Source organism: Cervus elaphus, chromosome 17 (genome assembly GCF_910594005.1).
Source record: "Cervus elaphus chromosome 17, mCerEla1.1, whole genome shotgun sequence".
NCBI classification, from domain to species: Eukaryota; Metazoa; Chordata; class Mammalia; order Artiodactyla; family Cervidae; genus Cervus; species Cervus elaphus.
The window spans coordinates 45,755,514-45,772,424 of NC_057831.1; the positions used below are offsets into that span (position 1 = coordinate 45,755,514).

The window sequence follows — 16,911 nt, forward strand, 5'->3', positions numbered from 1 at the left end:
GGACTAGGGGAATCCATTTCACCCAACAATTTCAATTCAACAGAAATCACTGAGGTCAGGAATATCAAGGCAGCTCCGAAACATGAAAGAAAATCAAATTAACCTAAAGCAGCTGTAACATCATTTCTCTCCCTTATCCCGTTGGCAGTTTGTTTTGCAGCTTCTATTTATATATAAAAATCATGCCTCAGATTTCAGGATAAACCCAGGGAAAACAAGAACTAGGAAAGATTATTTCTTGTTTCCCTTTACAGATTCCTCTTCAACCAGAGAACTTCCGAACCCTCCACCCCATAAAAAGAAAAAAAAAAGCCTGTGTCTGCATTTTTCCCCTTAGACAGAATGTTGACTTTCTTCTCTTCGATTTGACACTTTCACTTCCTTCGCTGCAAGGTGAAGTGGGCACCAGAGTCAGGGTGCCCAAGGCTCTCTCTACAGCCTTTCACGTCACTTGAGTCTCCAAGAAGAACCTGTGTTAAGAGTTTCTCTTCAACATGATCGGACTGCTCTACCCAGCGCTGTCGAGGTGAGTGAGTCCTCTCATGAATTCTCGATGTCACTTTGCCCATGAAAATATTTACTGTGCTTTAGCTTGTGATTTATGGATCCATACATTGCTTTTCGCCACTGCCACCTCAAGACATGGTGAACTAACCCTCTCCTCTGCCAGTTCAGTCACCACCCGGGAGTGTTCTGGTCACCTCCTCTCTGATGCAGCCTGAGATTACTTAGCAGAGGCTGAGCCTAGCTTCAGAGGATGAGGTTGCTATGCTCTCCCTGCCTCTGAGCAAGCAGCTCTGCTTCATAGGCCCTGCCCCCTTCTCAAGCTTTTCTAACTCCATACTTACTTTCACTTACCCTAGCAGAGAAACACAAGTTTTCTGAAATCAAAGACCTATTCCTTCTAGGTGGTTTAAATTTTAGAAGCTTCCTTTTAATAAGGTCCTCCAGAAATACATCTGTTGGTAGCTGATGCTAATCAAGTTCCTGGTTTATCTGAAAGTGGGCAGCTTTCTCTCAGTACAATATTGGGTTCTGCTGGAGATACAGAAGGGCCTGCAATTTGCTTGCTATCTCAAAATTATAATCCAGTTGAGACAACTGAGGGCCTACTGTATACTGGGTGAGGGGTTTCTGAGCTCTGGACCCCAGGGCAGGGATTGGGGATGGAGTTACGACAAAAGAGTCACAAATCCACAGATACCACAAGCATTAGCTGCACATTTTCATCCTCTTCTTATCCAAGTCTTTATGTGACAAGTGCCTGCTGAGTGTTCATATGCATGCCTGGTGGAATAAGGTCTTAGATATGTCTGTGTATTTTTCAAAAGCATTTGGATGCAGTTGTAATCAATTAAATATACATCCATTTAAAGCGTTTTCTGGGTTTGTAATGTCCTATGGTCACTGAGTATTTTCTCAGTCAATGGATGCCAGGAATTCATTATCATTGTGGAACTACATGAAAAGAGGTAACATCTTAAAAGGTTTCATTAATACCAGAAAAGTGGGGACTTCTGCGAAGGAAAGCTAACACAGGTGCATAACAATACCAGGTGTGGGGCTTGTAGGCGAGTAGCTCAGAGACTACAGGCAGAAAACTTTGGGAAAACCAGGAGGTATGGGGAGAAGCACAGAAGGCATCAGTCTTGTGTTTGAATAACCCCTACATGTCAGTCTATGATCGGAAAAGGACAGTTCTCTAAATAATGCATATAAAGTCTTTCTTTTAAAATGATTTAGTGACATATTAAATTATTTTATATAATTATTATATACAACGTATAACTAATAAATCCAGAACATTCAAATCTTCACTTCCCTGAACAATCCATTTAGCTCCATTTCTATAGATTAAATTTGTCAAAAGCAAAATATACTATAATTCTCCATGCCCACGGTTCTTTATACTTTCCCAACACATTGTTTGATTGAACATCACCAAATCTATGACATGTGAATAAGACAGGAATCATTATATAATACAATTGACATATAGCACTGTATGAGTTTACAGTATACAGTGTAATGATTTGACTTATATATCATAAAATGATCACAAACAGTTTAGTGAACATCTATCATTTCATTAGATGCAATGTTAAAGAAATAGAAAAAAATTTTTTTCCTTGTGATGAGAACTGTTAACAACTTTGATATATCACATACACCAGTGTAAATTATATTTATCATGTTGTCCATGGCATCCCTAGTGCTTATTCATTTATCCTATAATTGGAAGTTTGTACCTCTTAATTGTCTTCAGTCCATCCCCTTCCCCAACCACAAATCTGATCTCTTTTTCTATGAGTTTGTTTTTGAAATATAACTGACCAACAGCATTATGTTAGTTCCTATTATATAACATAGTAATTCAATACTTTTAAACATTTCAAAATGATCACCATAATAAATCTAGTTACCATCTGTCACCATACAGGATATTACATAATTATTGACTCTATTCCTCACACTGCACACATTATCCCCACCTCATAAAAGAAGTTGGGGTGTTTAGGAATAGGCAATGAATTATGCAGATATAAAATGGGCAAGGATTAACTAGGTAAAATTGTCAGGAAAACAGATTACAAATAAACTTAAAATGATCTTGGGGCATAAAAACCGGAAAAAAGAGAGGAAAGAGGAAGCAAGCTCAAGTCTCATTCTTCTACTGGTCATCATCCAAGTTCTAACTAAGAATGCCGTGCTCACTTTAAACGCCAATCTCTTAAATCTTAAATCTCTTAAAAAGAGATATTTTAAGAGAATGCAGGAAAAGAAGTAATAAAAATATTGTTTGAAATAAATAAGAGAAAATCTAGAAAAGAAAGACCAAAAAGCAGACTGCTCTATTACAGGAGAAATTAAGGGCAACAGACAAATTCCAGTAGGCTGAACAGGATTCAAACAATTGGTCATTTTCGTTAACTGTACTTTCATGGAACCATAATTCATGTAGCCTAAAAAAAATTCTGAAAATTGAACTATATTAGGTTTCCTTTTAGGCGATGCATATTTAAGTGAAAGGAGGCACTGTCAAAAGAATGGGCTTGGATTTGAATTTTGCTTTCAGCGCACATTAGCAAGCTTGATTTCTCCTAACTTCAATTGTTTCATCTCTCAACTGAGTGTGATAATACTTCTACTGCATAGTTGCTTCCAGCATTTGGGATGGAAGCAGAGCACCTGGGCTTCCCAGGTGGCACTGGTTATAAAGAATCTGCCTGCCAATGGAGGAGACATAAGAAACACGGGTTCAATCCCTGGGTCGGGAAGATCCCCTGGAGGAGCGCATGGCAACACACTCCAGTGTTCTTGCCTGGAGAATCCCCATGGACAGAGGAGCCTGGTGAGCTACAGTCCATGGGATCGCAAAGAGTCAGACACAAACGAAGCAAAAGAGCATGCATGCAGGCACATAGTAGGGTACCCAGGACACAGCAGAAACTCAAGCAACAGGAGCTAGCTGGTGGTGCTGGTGTAAATTAATATGAGTTCTCATTGCCTGAGCACTAGACTCTGAGCAAAGACCTGGGTTTGGATCCTGACTCTTACACTTAGTAATTGTAAGATGAAATATTATTCAAGGAATTTGTATTTATTTATCCTGAAACTCTTCACTTATAAAAATGACTACAATTTTTCTTCTTACTTTTAGTTTGAGGTTCAAATGAAATTACATATGTGAAATAGCTTTTAAACATGTGTGTTAGTTACTCAGTCATGTACACTCTGCGACCCCATGGTCTGTCCATGGAATTCTGTAGGCAAGAATACTGGAGTGGGTTGCCATTCCCTTCTCCAGGTGATCTTCCCGACCCAAGGATTGAACCCGGGTCTCCTGCTTTGCAGAGGCAGATTCTTTGCCATCTGAGCTACAAGCGAAACCCAGCTTTTAAATATAAATGTCATATAAAAATAGAATTCCATTGTTATTAAGTCGTTGAAAACTAATCATCTAGGTTAGAACAAATATGTCAGCATATGTATAACAAAGGTATCACCATAATAGGAATACAGGGTAGAATTCTTTCTCCATTTTTAGAAGTCCTAATAACAATGACAACCAAAAAAAAAAAAAAAAACCCTCAAATTACAAGAAATGTTCAGTTAGCATATGGGGAAATTGCTTAATTTTAAGGATGAGGAAACATTTGAACAGGCTTACATGGGTCACAACAGACTGTCCACCCTAAGGGCAGGATTACCAAGGATGATCAGCCCTCTGTCCTGGGTAGTTTATCAAAGAATCAAAGAGTCTGAAAGCGCAGAAGGGACCAGAGAGAGTTCAGCTCATCCCGCTTGCTTGACTGAAGAGGAAACTGAGACCCAGCGAAGGGAAGGTACTCAATCCCCAGGGCCCCAGCGAGGGGCCGTGGGGCGAGCCCGCCACCTGCCTCTGCCTTCGGCTTCTGCTCGGTGTTTTCCAGGACTACACTGGGGCTTCTGTTCAGATGCCTGCCCCACTGGCATTAAAATCTCCGCATCTGGTAAATAGGAAGGACCAGGGAGCAAATTTCAAGCTGTCTGCTGAGCTAGAGGAGAAAATCGCCCTAGGATGTTCCTGCGTTGGGAAGTGAAGGGCTGGAAATCCATATCTGAAGGTCCCCCCTCCTTCTGTGTTTATGATATCATCCAGGAAACATTTAAACAACATACATGGAACGAAATGTCTTGCCAGGTGGTAGCGTGTGATATATACAGACAGCCCCTGACTCACAAAGAAAGACTACAGAGATCCCATACATACAAACAGCTGCTGCCATCCGCCCGGCCCCCACCACCTTGCAGCTGTCACTGGCTGTGTAAAAAAAATTAAAAAAGAAAGAAAGAGGCTAGAGAAAAAACTTGGACCACTTGCAGATTCGGCACATTCAGAGGCAGAGGAAGGGAAGAAGTTGTGGAAACAGGAACCACATGATGGAATGGACTCTCAGGATACATTTTCAGCCATGGATGATCTGACAGCAATGCCTGCTCCCTCTGCCCTGAAAAATCTCCTCCCAGGAAGGTCTTCTCCCATCCATGCTGCCAGAAATGTTATCAACGTAGCATGTTGTCTTAAAGCCTTTTTGGAAGAAGGAAGGCAGGGAATAAATAATAATTAATTTACCACTAGAAATCTCTTTCAAGAGTCACTCTCCTTTGTAACAGTTAATAATCAAGTATCTACCTCACAGGATTGTTGGGAAGATAAAGTCAATCAATGAACTAAAAGTCCTTAGCACTGTGCCTGATAAGTGATATAATACTAAATGTTTTTAAAGGATTATTAGAAGCTCTCTTCTATTACCATATGTAAAATAGATAGCCAATGGGAATTTGCTATATGCTTCAGAGAACTCAAACCGGAGCTCTGTAACAACCTAGAGGAAGTGGGATGGGGTAGGAGGTGGGAGGAAGGGGAAATATGAATACCTATGGAGGATTCATGTTGGTGTTTGGCAGAAACCAACTCAATTCTGTAAAGCAAGTATCCTTCAATCAAAAAATAATTTAAAATTTAAAAAGACTATTATTAATAGCTCTAGGGAATTCCCTGGCAGTCCAGTGGTTAGAATTCAGTAATTTCACTGTGGAGGGTTGGGATTCAGTCCCTAGTCTGGGAACTAAGATCCTGCAAGCCACATGGTGCAGACAAAAGAAAAAATATATACCTATAGTTATTCCCATTTTACAGATGCAACAACTGAGGTGTAGAGAACTTACTTTCCCTAGGCCATATAACTTTGAGGTAGAACCAGCATTCAAATCTGTCTCTAAAGCCTATAAATCTAAATCCTACTGTGCTATAAACAGCCATGTGCTTAGCACTGGAGGGTGGGGGTGAGGTGGTAATGGAGGGATGTTAGAGGCTATCATTCATCAGTTCAGTTCAGTTCAGTCGCTCAGTCGTGTCCGACTCTTTGCGACCCCATGAATCGCAGCACGCCAGGCCTCCCTGTCCATCACCAGTTCCCAGAGTTCACTCATACTCATGTCCATCGAGTCGGTGATGCCATCCAGCCATCTCATCCTCTGTCGTCCCCTTCTCCTCCTGCCCCCAATCCCTCCCAGCATCAGGGTTTTTTCCAATGAGTCAACTCTTCGCATGAGGTGGCTAAAGTATTGGAGTTTCAGCTTCAGCATCAGTCCTTCCATAGACTAGCAATAATTGAGTTAATTCTTGCTAATCTGTGCATTTCCCAACAACTGTGCTCACTTGCGTTCAGGAAATAGGAATTTTGACTGGTGAAGGGGGTCAAGGAGGTTATTCGGGGAAGAAAAGTGAAGACCTGGGCAAGGGGCCACAGCTGGATACTGAGCAGAAATCCTGGAGACAGAAATGACAGACAGATGGAAGAGATAGAAAAGGAGTTTGGAGGGAGCCAAAGATGAACTCCAATCCACATGATATTTCATCTAGGTCTGACCTAGAAAAGGGGAGGAAGATTTCTATCTCCCTGTCCCCACCACCCCACCTCTCGCCCCACCCATGGCTCCAGATAACTTAGTACTTTTGGTAGACGAGAGAAAGGTTAAAGAAACTCTTGTGGGCTAGTTGGAAACGTAACACTTCCACTCCCGTTTGTAATGCATTTCTTTAGGGAAATGTGTGCTGAGTTCCAAACAAATGACCTGTAATTTAATATAATACATGTACACTTTGGGTCTCCGAGGGCTGGGTGCTGTGCTGGGTGCTGAGAATACCAAAGGAAACACAAGGCCAGGTCCCTGGCTTTGAGCAGCCGGGAGCCCTGTCCGGGAGAGAACCGTAAGCACCCAAGGGACAAGATGCTGAGTGTAACAGGAGAGGTGTCTACAAAGTGCCCCGGAGCACAGAGCAAGGGAATGGTGAAACTGCTTTTAAATCAACTTTTAGAATCCAACCTCTGCAAGTTGGAAACTGCATGCAATGCATTAAAAGTTACAGGAAGGACACTCTTACCATTTCGTTCTGAATGAACTCTTTCAACAAAACTATTGCCTGCTGTTTTCCTGCCAAGTGGTGTTATCAATACCTGTTGGGTTTGTTGTTTTCCTAAGAGATTAGAGAGAGGGGTGATTGCATGGACTCTAAACTCAAACTGCTCTGATTTGAATCTGACATCCATTTACCAGCGCTATGACCTTGACTTTACCTGTCTTAGTCTCAGTTTCCTTATCTGTAAAATGGGGCCAACAAAAAATACCTTAGTGTTCCTGGGAGGACTAAATACCTAGAAAGTCCATGTTCTAGAATGGAGTAGACGTTTCACTAAGTCTGCCTATTACCCAGATGATGGATAGGAATTTCTGACTTCAAATAACTTCATGAAGTTGTTCAAGAACTGTGTTCCTGAAAGAGTTTTAAATGATACACAGATGAGCATATTAAATTTTTAATAGCATGTGTTTATCATCACAGGATAGGGAGGAAAATATATAATATATCAAATGCTACATTTTAAAGATATTCTTTAACGTACTCACAGATATAGAGAACAGACTTGTGATTGCCATGAGCAGGAGAGAGGAGGGAGAGGGGTAGACTGGAATCTGGGGAGGAATTTGGGGTTGGTTGGAGAAGGAAACGGCAACCCACTCCGGTATCCTTGCCTGGAAAATCCCATGGACAGAGTAGCAAAGAGTCAGACACGACTGAGCAACTAACACACTTTGGGGTTGGTAGATGCAAACTATTACATTTAGAATAAATAAACATCAAGGTCCTACTGTGTAGCACAGGGAACTATATTCAATCTCCTGGGATAAACCATAATGGAAAAGAATATTTTTAAAAGAATGCATGTATGAGTCACTTTGCCATACAGCAGAGACAGGGACAACATTGTAAACCAACTGTACTTTGATAAAAAATAAAAATAAAATTTAAAAAATTTTAAGATTTTTTTTCTTAGAATGAATAAAAATTTTAGAAAGTATATTAAGTGAGAGGAAAACTATTTAGAAAGTAATAGTCAAATATTACTTCTTCTCTTCCAAAATAAGAGTAACAAGATGACTGTGACACCTAAGTAGAGACTTGAAACAGAGGTTTCCCTTTAAATTTTTCTTTTCTTCCCACCCCCACCCCGACTGGGCATGGCTTGAATTAATTTAGTTTTGTTAACTTTAAATAATACATATTAAAATGTCTAAATCTTAAAAGGCTGGATGAAGGGGGAAACATGGCAGAAATGAGGACCTCTCTTCCTGTGTTTTCTCACTGTGATGAAATTCAACACTTTCATCTAGGACTCTGGGTAAAAACAGCATTTTCTAATGCCCCTAAAGAGAAAGCACATCTGAACAGTAGAAAGAATGCCTTCTGCATGCCCCCACTGTCTTGGCCCCGATTTCAATCCTGGTGGAAAAATTCCCTGAAGCCGACGACAGCTGAGTTCCTCACCCGGAATTCGATGATCAGAAGAGGAAAATGACACCCTGAGGTTCTGGGGGCCCTGGAGCAGCCTGCAACGGACACAGAGACCACAGAGTGACCTGCCACCTGTCCATCTCCACCCCATGGGCCCAGGGAGCTGAAGTCGGAGGGGATTCAAGTTGGGGGGTGGGGGGGTGCTTGGGAGGAGCCATAGGAAGGAGCAGAAGGACAGGCAGTGTCAGCTCGTACCCCGGACTTCCCCAGAATCTCAGTAAGGCCTCTGGGGCACCGCGTCCCCTTTACCCCTTCTTTGTAAAAATCACCTCCAGGAAAGTCCCTCTGTCTAACACAGCGGTTGGCCTTTGAAGCCTATGAATGGTCATGGATAGCTGGGGTTTCCCTGGGGTCAGCATCTCCGTCTGGGTGCCTCATGACCCCATGTGTCACCTCCATTGACAGCCTTGCAGAGAACAGGTGGAGCATCTAAAGGCACACACGATCAAAGGACACTATTTGCTAGAGGCTTAGCTCATGAGTTTGAGCAAACTCCAGGAGATGGCGAAGGACAGGGAAGCCTGGCGTGCTGCAGTCCACGGGGTTGCAAAGAGCCAGACACAACTGAACAACTAAAGGATAACAAATAGTTCATACCAGCCCGCACGTCTTCTCTCCTTTCTTACTCCTCCCGTGGAGATGTCCACTGATCATGCTCACCTTCTTTCCACCAACCTGATCACAGTCTTTATGTCTCCTACCACGGAAAAGCGAAGCATAATCACAGGGCCCTCCCTGGGAGGGGAAGGTACAGAGGAAAGAGTATTCACCGAGGCATGGGCAGGGGCTTGCAGATAAATCCCTCCATTTCAGCCACAAGAATAGGATTGTTAGGTAAAATGCAGAACACTCAGGTAAGTTGGAACGTCAGATAAGAAACAAATGATTTTTTAGTTATGAGAATATCCTGTGCCATGTTTAGGATATACTAATACTAAAAGAGTATTTTCATTCATCTGACATTCCCATTTAACTGGATGTCTAAATTTTTTTTTGCTAAATTTAGCAACCCTACTCTAAAACAATCTCAGGGACTTCCTTGGTGGTCCAGTGGTTAAGAGTCAGCCTGCCGATGTGGGGGACACAGGTTCCATCCCTGCTCCCAGGAGATTCCACATGCCTCAGAGCAACTAAGCCACTACTGAAGCCCACAGCCTAGAGCCCGTGCTCCGCATCGAGAAGTCACAGCAATGAGAAGCCCTCGTACCACAGCTAGAGTAGGTCTCGCACAACAGTGAAGACCCAACACAGCCAAAAATAAACCAGTAAGTAAGTAAATAAAAACCTCATGAGGCTGGCATTATTATTCTTACTTTAAATGTGGGGAAAATAAGCCTTTGAGAGATTTAGTAACTTGCCTGAAGCCACAGTACTTGCAGGTGACAGAGGTGAGATTTCAACCCAGACTCACCAATTTCAAGACCAGTACTGGTCCCACACCACATGGGGATCCAAGCCTTTAATGAAAAGGTCAGATGGGATGCTAAGGGAGGAAACTGAGGCTTCTCTAAGAATTTGGGGGAATTCTTGGATGCCTGGCTCAAGATGTAGACAATCACTCAATAAACAGTATGTGGATGTAATGAACTGAACTATCACCATCTTGCATCTTGCATCACCAGGCTTGGTATCCGGAAGACTCGTCTCCTTTCCTAAAAATGCTAAGACTTGTTCTCAGTCCCAGCTCAAGTCCTCCTCCAACACCACCCTTCAGCGCCTGAAGGGAGCACTTCACCCCATGGGTATAGGCAGTGGAAGATGAGGTCATGGGACACAGCTCCAAGAGAAGCTTTGAATCGTGTTACATCCATTTAACACAAGGAGGAAACGCACAAGACTGAAGACACTGGCTGGCCCAAGTCCGTCTGTTACTTTCAAACCAGTCGTCTCTTGGCCGGACAACCTACAAAGCTCAGCGTGTGGAGTCCAGTCACCTTGCTTGAACCAGGCTGCCTTACCACAACTTGAAAACATCTGTCTGCACTTTCATTAACATTGTTTTAGGGGAGCAGGGGCCGTGGGGATAAGAGGAGGGAAGGGCTGTGCTGCTAGAACTCTTTTGCTCTGAAGATGAGAGCCATCAGCAGATGCAAGGCTCTTTCAGCCTCGTTTCTTTCTTAGTTTCTATGAATCCGCAGACAGGAATCCAGACAGAACGCATGTGGCTCATAGGTGCCCACAAACCTCCGGTCCCAAGGAAAATTGCTGTGGCTCTGTGTGTAGGAGAACATCGCCCAGTCCTCATCTAAGTCTCAGTTTTTTCCTCCAGATCCTCACTGGAGGAGCTGTGGCAGATAAAGTATCAGTTCAGTTCAGTTCAGTCGCTCAGTCGTGTCTGACTCTTTGTGACCCCATGAATCGCAGCACGCCAGGCCTCCCTGTCCATCACCAACTCCCAGAGTTTACTCAAACTCATGTCCATCGAGTCGGTGGTGCCATCCAGCCATCTCATCCTCTGTCGTCCCCTTCTCCTCCTGCCCCCAATCCCTCCCAGCATCAGGGTCTTTTCCAATGAGTGTAGTAAGGGTTAATAAAAAAAAATGGTATTGAAAGAAAATGTGGACCCAAATCCACTACCACCAGGAAGTTGACCACTTTATAATCATTTTATTTCCTGACAATCAAAGCAATAAACACTCACTGTAGAAATGTTTGAAAATGCTGAAAAGGCTAAGTAAACAATAAAAACTACCCAACATTGCATCATGCAGAGCTATAACCTGTCCTAAAATTGTGGTGTATTTTCTAAGGATCTCTGTCCATATGATAAATATAATTGATCTCAGACTTCATATGTAACTTCATTTCTACTTTTTTTAACCTAACAAATCATAGACACTTCTCTCAACACCATTCAAGACTCTCTGAAGGATCTTTAAAACTTTTGATGAATCCTTAATAGATGCATTGAAAATGGTTATAGGTAATTTAATTATTCTTCTCCTGTTAAACATTTAGAATGTTTCCAGTGTTTCCCCTAATTGAAATAACATATCAGTGAACATATTCACATACTGTGTTTCTTAATTGTTATTGAAGTATTGTTGTTGTTTAGTCGCTAAGCCATGTCCTACATATAGTTGATTTAAAATGTTGTGTTAGTTTCTGGCGTACAGCAAAGAGATTCATATATACATATATATATATTTCAGATTCTTTTCCATTTAGGTTATTGCAAGATGTTGAGTATAGTTTTCTGTACTATACAGTAAGTCCTTGTTGAGTTCCCTGTGCTATACAGTAAATCCTTGGTTTCACATATGTTTTTATCAGATTTTTGGCACCTGTTCCCTCATGTCTAGAATCTAATATAAAATGGCATCTAATCTGATCCAAAGATATTCATCTTATCATGTTTTCTGCTTTACCATGCTCTACCAAAGGCTGTGCCTTGCAGAGGCCCCACCAGCTGACCTAGTTGGAGAACCACAATGGTCAGTTACACAACAAGAATGACCGGGTCCCTTGTTGAAATCCAAATGAAAGCGATTCCTACACAGCAGGAAATCTTAGTGACAGCACCCACCCCCCACCCGCCACCTCCCTTAACTCAGGCCATGGTTTACAAGAGAGAGGGACAGAGGGAGAGAGGAGAGAGGGAGTGGAGGAGAGACAGAGAATCCCAAGGATGATTTTCAGAGAAACCACCACACGATGTAATTCCACCGGGAACATGACGATAAAAGTCCTCAGAACTGTGCCGCTTGGTATTTTAACAGAACTGTTGCTTGCTGATTTAGTTAATGATAATGTTGGGTTCCAAATTTGCTCTAAAAGGGAGTCTTAAGTGTTCTCAACTTGGACAGGACTGGCTTAAAAATAAACAAATAAGTTATATAAGTCCAAATTTTGGAGGATCGGGTTTTGGAAGCCAAGAATCTGGTATAGGATTAAAGGGGCCTGCCTCACATCTCGTGGTTGGGCCTCACGTGCCGCCTGCAGGGTGGAGCAGCAAAGAAGCGTTCCAGCTGTCCCCAAAATCCAGCCTCTAATTTAAGTGCCAACACCCACAAGGAACTCAGGCAGCGTGCACCCCATGGCTCCTAGGAGACACACTAGGTGCTTAAGACAGCGAAGAGAAACAAAAGCAATCAGAACCACCAGCAGATGATGACAGACTTCTTTTTCTTTACTCTCTTCCAATGTCAGATGTTTTGAAAGGCTCACGGGTGCTATTCAAGAGCTGTCATCTTCCACTTGAGAGTTGACTGCATCTGGGTAGGAAATGAAGTGATTACTATGTGCTGCCTTTTTAAAATGTTCAAGGCACCTCCAGGAAGAAAGATGTCAGGGTCCGCAAACTTACCACTGTGGATGGAGCCCTACTTTGGGTCCAGCTGTGGGAGACACTGCCAGGGAGAAAAGAAACCCAATGCTCTGGTGGGGTCCTGAGTCCTCCATGCACTCCAAGAGTGATATGAATATGTGAAATGTCACAGATGAGTCCATTCATTCACATATTAATGTCACGGAATTATTAAGAGCTAAGTAAGTGAAAGGCACTCAGGGTCTAAGGGTTAAAAGATACAGTAGACTAGGTTCAGCCCTCAGATTGCTTGTTCTTGTTGAGGAGAATAGCTGTGTTCACAAATAGCCAGAAAGGGCTACATACCCATCACCATTATTGATGTAGACCAAGGATCTACATAGGCCAGGAATACAATGCAGCAGCACTCCTCAGATCTAAGCCAATAACCGGCTTCCTGAAACTCAGGCCCAGTGTGGCTGGAGCTTCATATTTTCCAAATCGGGAAAATGTACCTTTTTTGTAAAATATCCTGATTTGTTTAAGTTGGCTAAATTTTTTAAACTATGCAAACTAAACAAAACATACCTATACACTGGACCAGGGCAAGCCACCAAGGTGAACCTCTGAGGCAGACTATATTTGCTAATACGGACATAGGGACATATACCTACCCTTATAAGAAAAAGCACTTTATACAAGCCATATATCTAATATGATCACATTTTTACTGCAAAACTATGTATTTACACATAGGAAAAAATGGAAGGCTACATCGAATGTTAGTAGATATTCTGGTTGGCAAGATTACAAGTGATTTTTTTTCCCCTCTTTGTTTTTCTGTTTAAGTGAAATTTTTACAATGGGCATGCATGACTTCAATAATCAGAATTTTCAACAAAATTTAAAAGTTTACAGAAAAGACCCAAGTGCTTTTAGATTAGTGGAGATAAAATATGAAAGCCTTAAAAATAAGAAAAATTTAAAAAGAGTAAGAATTAATGAGAAATATTAAGAATAATAAAATCCAAGTAATACAGAAATAAATTATCTACATTGAACATTTACACTGGTGCAGGAGGAAGGATACTCACAATGGAGTTTACAGGCATTATCTTTCTTATTCTTTGAAACTTCCCTGTAATGGTACTACTGTTATTCCCATGCACAGAGAAAACGACGAGGCTTAGAAAGCTTAAGTAACTTGTCCAAGGTCACACAGCATAGAACTAGAATTCAAAACCCAGGTCATCGGCCTCCAGAGGCTGCATGTTAGCTTAACCTTAAGTAAGAGATCCCCAGAAGCAAAGTAAGGGAGGAAGGTCAGGGACACAGGGGTCTTTGATCAGGCCTTGAAGACCCAGAAAGAGTTCAGCCCCTAGATATAGAAAGGAAACAACATTGCCAAAGAAGTAGAGATGATACCAGGATATAAGAAGATTTTAAACTTAATGAAGTAAGGATAGTAGACTGGAGAAGTCAGAAGAGTCCTAAGGACCGGATGCCAGGCCAAGGAGTTAGACTTTACTGACAATCAGTGGAAGCCAGTGATGTTTCCAGCATAGAAATAAGATGGGTGTCATGCCAAGACCACCATTAACGAATTTTCACAGACTGGGCGGTTTATACAACAGAAATCTGCTTCTCACAGTTCTGGAGGCTTGCAGCCCAAGATCAAGGTGTTGGCAGGCTTGGTTTCTCCTGAGGGCCTTCCCCTTGGTGTGCAGGTGGCCACCTTCTCACTGTGTCCTCCTCCCAAGACCTTCCCTCTGGTGTCTCACCTTCCTCTTCTTATAAGGACACCAGTCAGTTTGTGTTGAGGCCTCCCTGATGGCCTCATTTAAACTTGGTTCCTCTGTAAAAGCCCTGTCTCCTAACACAGTCGCATTCTGAGGCACTGGGGGTCAAGACTTCAACATGTGAACTTGAGGGGGAACCCAGTTCAGCCTGTAACAAATGGTGATGCAAAAAGAGCACTGAACTTGGACAGTCAGAAGCCCTGAGTCTGAACGCTGCCAATACCACTTATTATTAGATGTGGGACCTTAAGCAACACATTTAAGCACTTTGCCCCTCATTCATTAAATTAAAAAAAAAAGCAGCTGATACAATTTGTCTGCACTGCAAGGTTGTGGTAAGGCTGAAATGAAATAATTAATGTATTTTTAATGTATTGTGCCACCCATTTTAAACATTTAGGGCCCCTACTGTAACAAAATGCATTTACATTTGAATTTTAATCTATAATTCTGAATTAATAAACATTTGTTGAATATCTATAATGTGGAACATGCTGGCATCGATGAATTTCCCAGACCTCATTTAATCCTCACAAACCTCACTGGTCTGGAAACAGACCACCTCCTAATACAATCACCCTGAGGGTTTGAATGTAACAAATGATTGGGGTGTGCATATATTCAGACCATAGCAATGATGTTATCTATTTTCTATCCATTTTTTTTCAGTACAAAGATAGCTCAATGTGAGCAGTAAGCATCTATGCTCTGGAACCCTAAAAATGCCTCAGTGGAAAATGTGTTCTTAATTGTTGCTAAGATTCTTCTCCTGATTTTCCTGCCGCTCTAACTCCATGTGGCCAATCCAGTTTCAGCACAAGGACACATCCAAAGCCCAGTCAAAATAGCCCTACATGCATGCATGCTAAGTCACTTCAGTCTTGTCCGACTCTTTGCAGCCCTATGGACTGCAGCCTGCCAGGCTCCTCTGTCCATGGGATTCTCCAGACTAGAATACTGGAGTGGGCTGCCATGCCCTCCTCCAGAGGATTGTCCCAACCCAAGGATCGAACCCCTGTCTCTTACATCTCCTCCACTGGCAGGCGGATTCTTTACCACCACCTGGGAAGCCCCAGGAGATTTTTAAACTATATTTTAAATCTCTGATTTGCATCTTTGAAAAGAAAATTCAAGAGGATCCAATTCCTAGCCCCCCAGCAATTCTGGTCATTCCTAAGTTGTCCAAAATTCAATGCTGCTGCTTCCATACTGCTCTCTGTACCTTAGGCCACAAAGATAATCCTCTCTTCTCACGCTTGTCCTCAATCTCCCAATTTTTTTATTATTTAATTCTTTCTTATAGGACAGGGGACAGGGAATAATCAGGGCACAAGGTCATATTAATAATCGGCTACCCCATTACACACAGATATGTCTCTCCACTGCTGCAAAGAGTACCTGATGCTGGCACGGCTCCTTTTAAACCAAAGCTTGTTTTTCACTTCAGTGCTATCTCCTGATGCTCCCAACAACTCAGACAATTACCAGGCAATTTAATCTTTGCAGGGAAAAAAATAAATGAGACTTTGGGAAATTTCTCTAACAGATTTAAGGCTGGTTAGTGGTATAAGCACTGGCTGATCCCCACATCCTTCTTAGCAGGACTCATAGCCAATGCTTTTCTCCCCAGGAACAAGCTATAGCTCTGCAGTGCCCTATATAATATTAAGGACATTGAAATGTCCCAGAGATGCCCCAAAGTAATTTTTGCTTTCCGGGAAAGCACAGTAATAGATACCCATCTATCTCTAAATGCAGGACTTTTTAAAAAAGAGTTATGTTGTCCAGGGGAGAGGGGAGATTGGTGTTTTCAGGAGAGGGTTGTATTTTTAAAGCGGTTTTCCTTTTGCAAAGTGGCAAATTTCCTAACGTATTTTTCACCCTCCAAGTTCTTGCAACCTTTTTTGACATCCTCTCCCTGTGTCAAATGGCAAGCCCAATGGAAGTCATTTGGAAGGCAGGGGCAGATGGCAGAAAAATAGTTTCTCCCCTCAACTGCTCTGTCCGGGTAATTTGTTTTCCTCACTGATGTAAAGGAAACCATAAGAGTGCTTTGCCCACTCCAAACCTCTGAAACTGGAGTTATGAGGTCGTACGGAGGAGGCCAGGAAAAATAGTTTTTGGGGTGGTTTGATGCTTTCTGAGGCCTTTTACTAGTGACCTGCAACACTAATTACCCAGGCTTCCTGTCTGAATAAGACATTTAGATGATGATTCACGGCTGTGGAAGCCAGCGTCAATAAACAGGCCGTTGAAATTCAACTCTTGCATCTCAAAACTGGATTCTCTGGATCCTCACAGGCAAATCCAATATACTTGTAATCCAGACAAGTGTTGGGTGTAGGAAAAAGAGCATGAAGTACCAGGTTTGTTGGGGAGAAAGCAGTCTGATGGTGGTCCACCATGGGTACTAAGAATAGAACCATTTCTCTCTGCCCTGGTTCCACCATTCACTAGATAAGTGA

The 16,911-nt window shown here is 42.2% G+C and overlaps 1 protein-coding gene across 1 annotated transcript in view; it reads left to right on the forward strand.

The window, feature by feature from the left end:
* Positions 1 to 424: 424 nt before the first annotated feature.
* The window catches only part of RBPJ (recombination signal binding protein for immunoglobulin kappa J region), a 227,640-nt gene continuing 211,153 nt past the window's right edge, over positions 425 to 16,911 (forward strand). Inside the window, exon 1 of the mRNA XM_043871439.1 lies at positions 425 to 526. Coding sequence (XP_043727374.1) covers positions 495 to 526 — 32 coding nt within the window. The 5' untranslated portion in view covers positions 425 to 494. The remainder of the gene's footprint in view (positions 527 to 16,911) is intronic.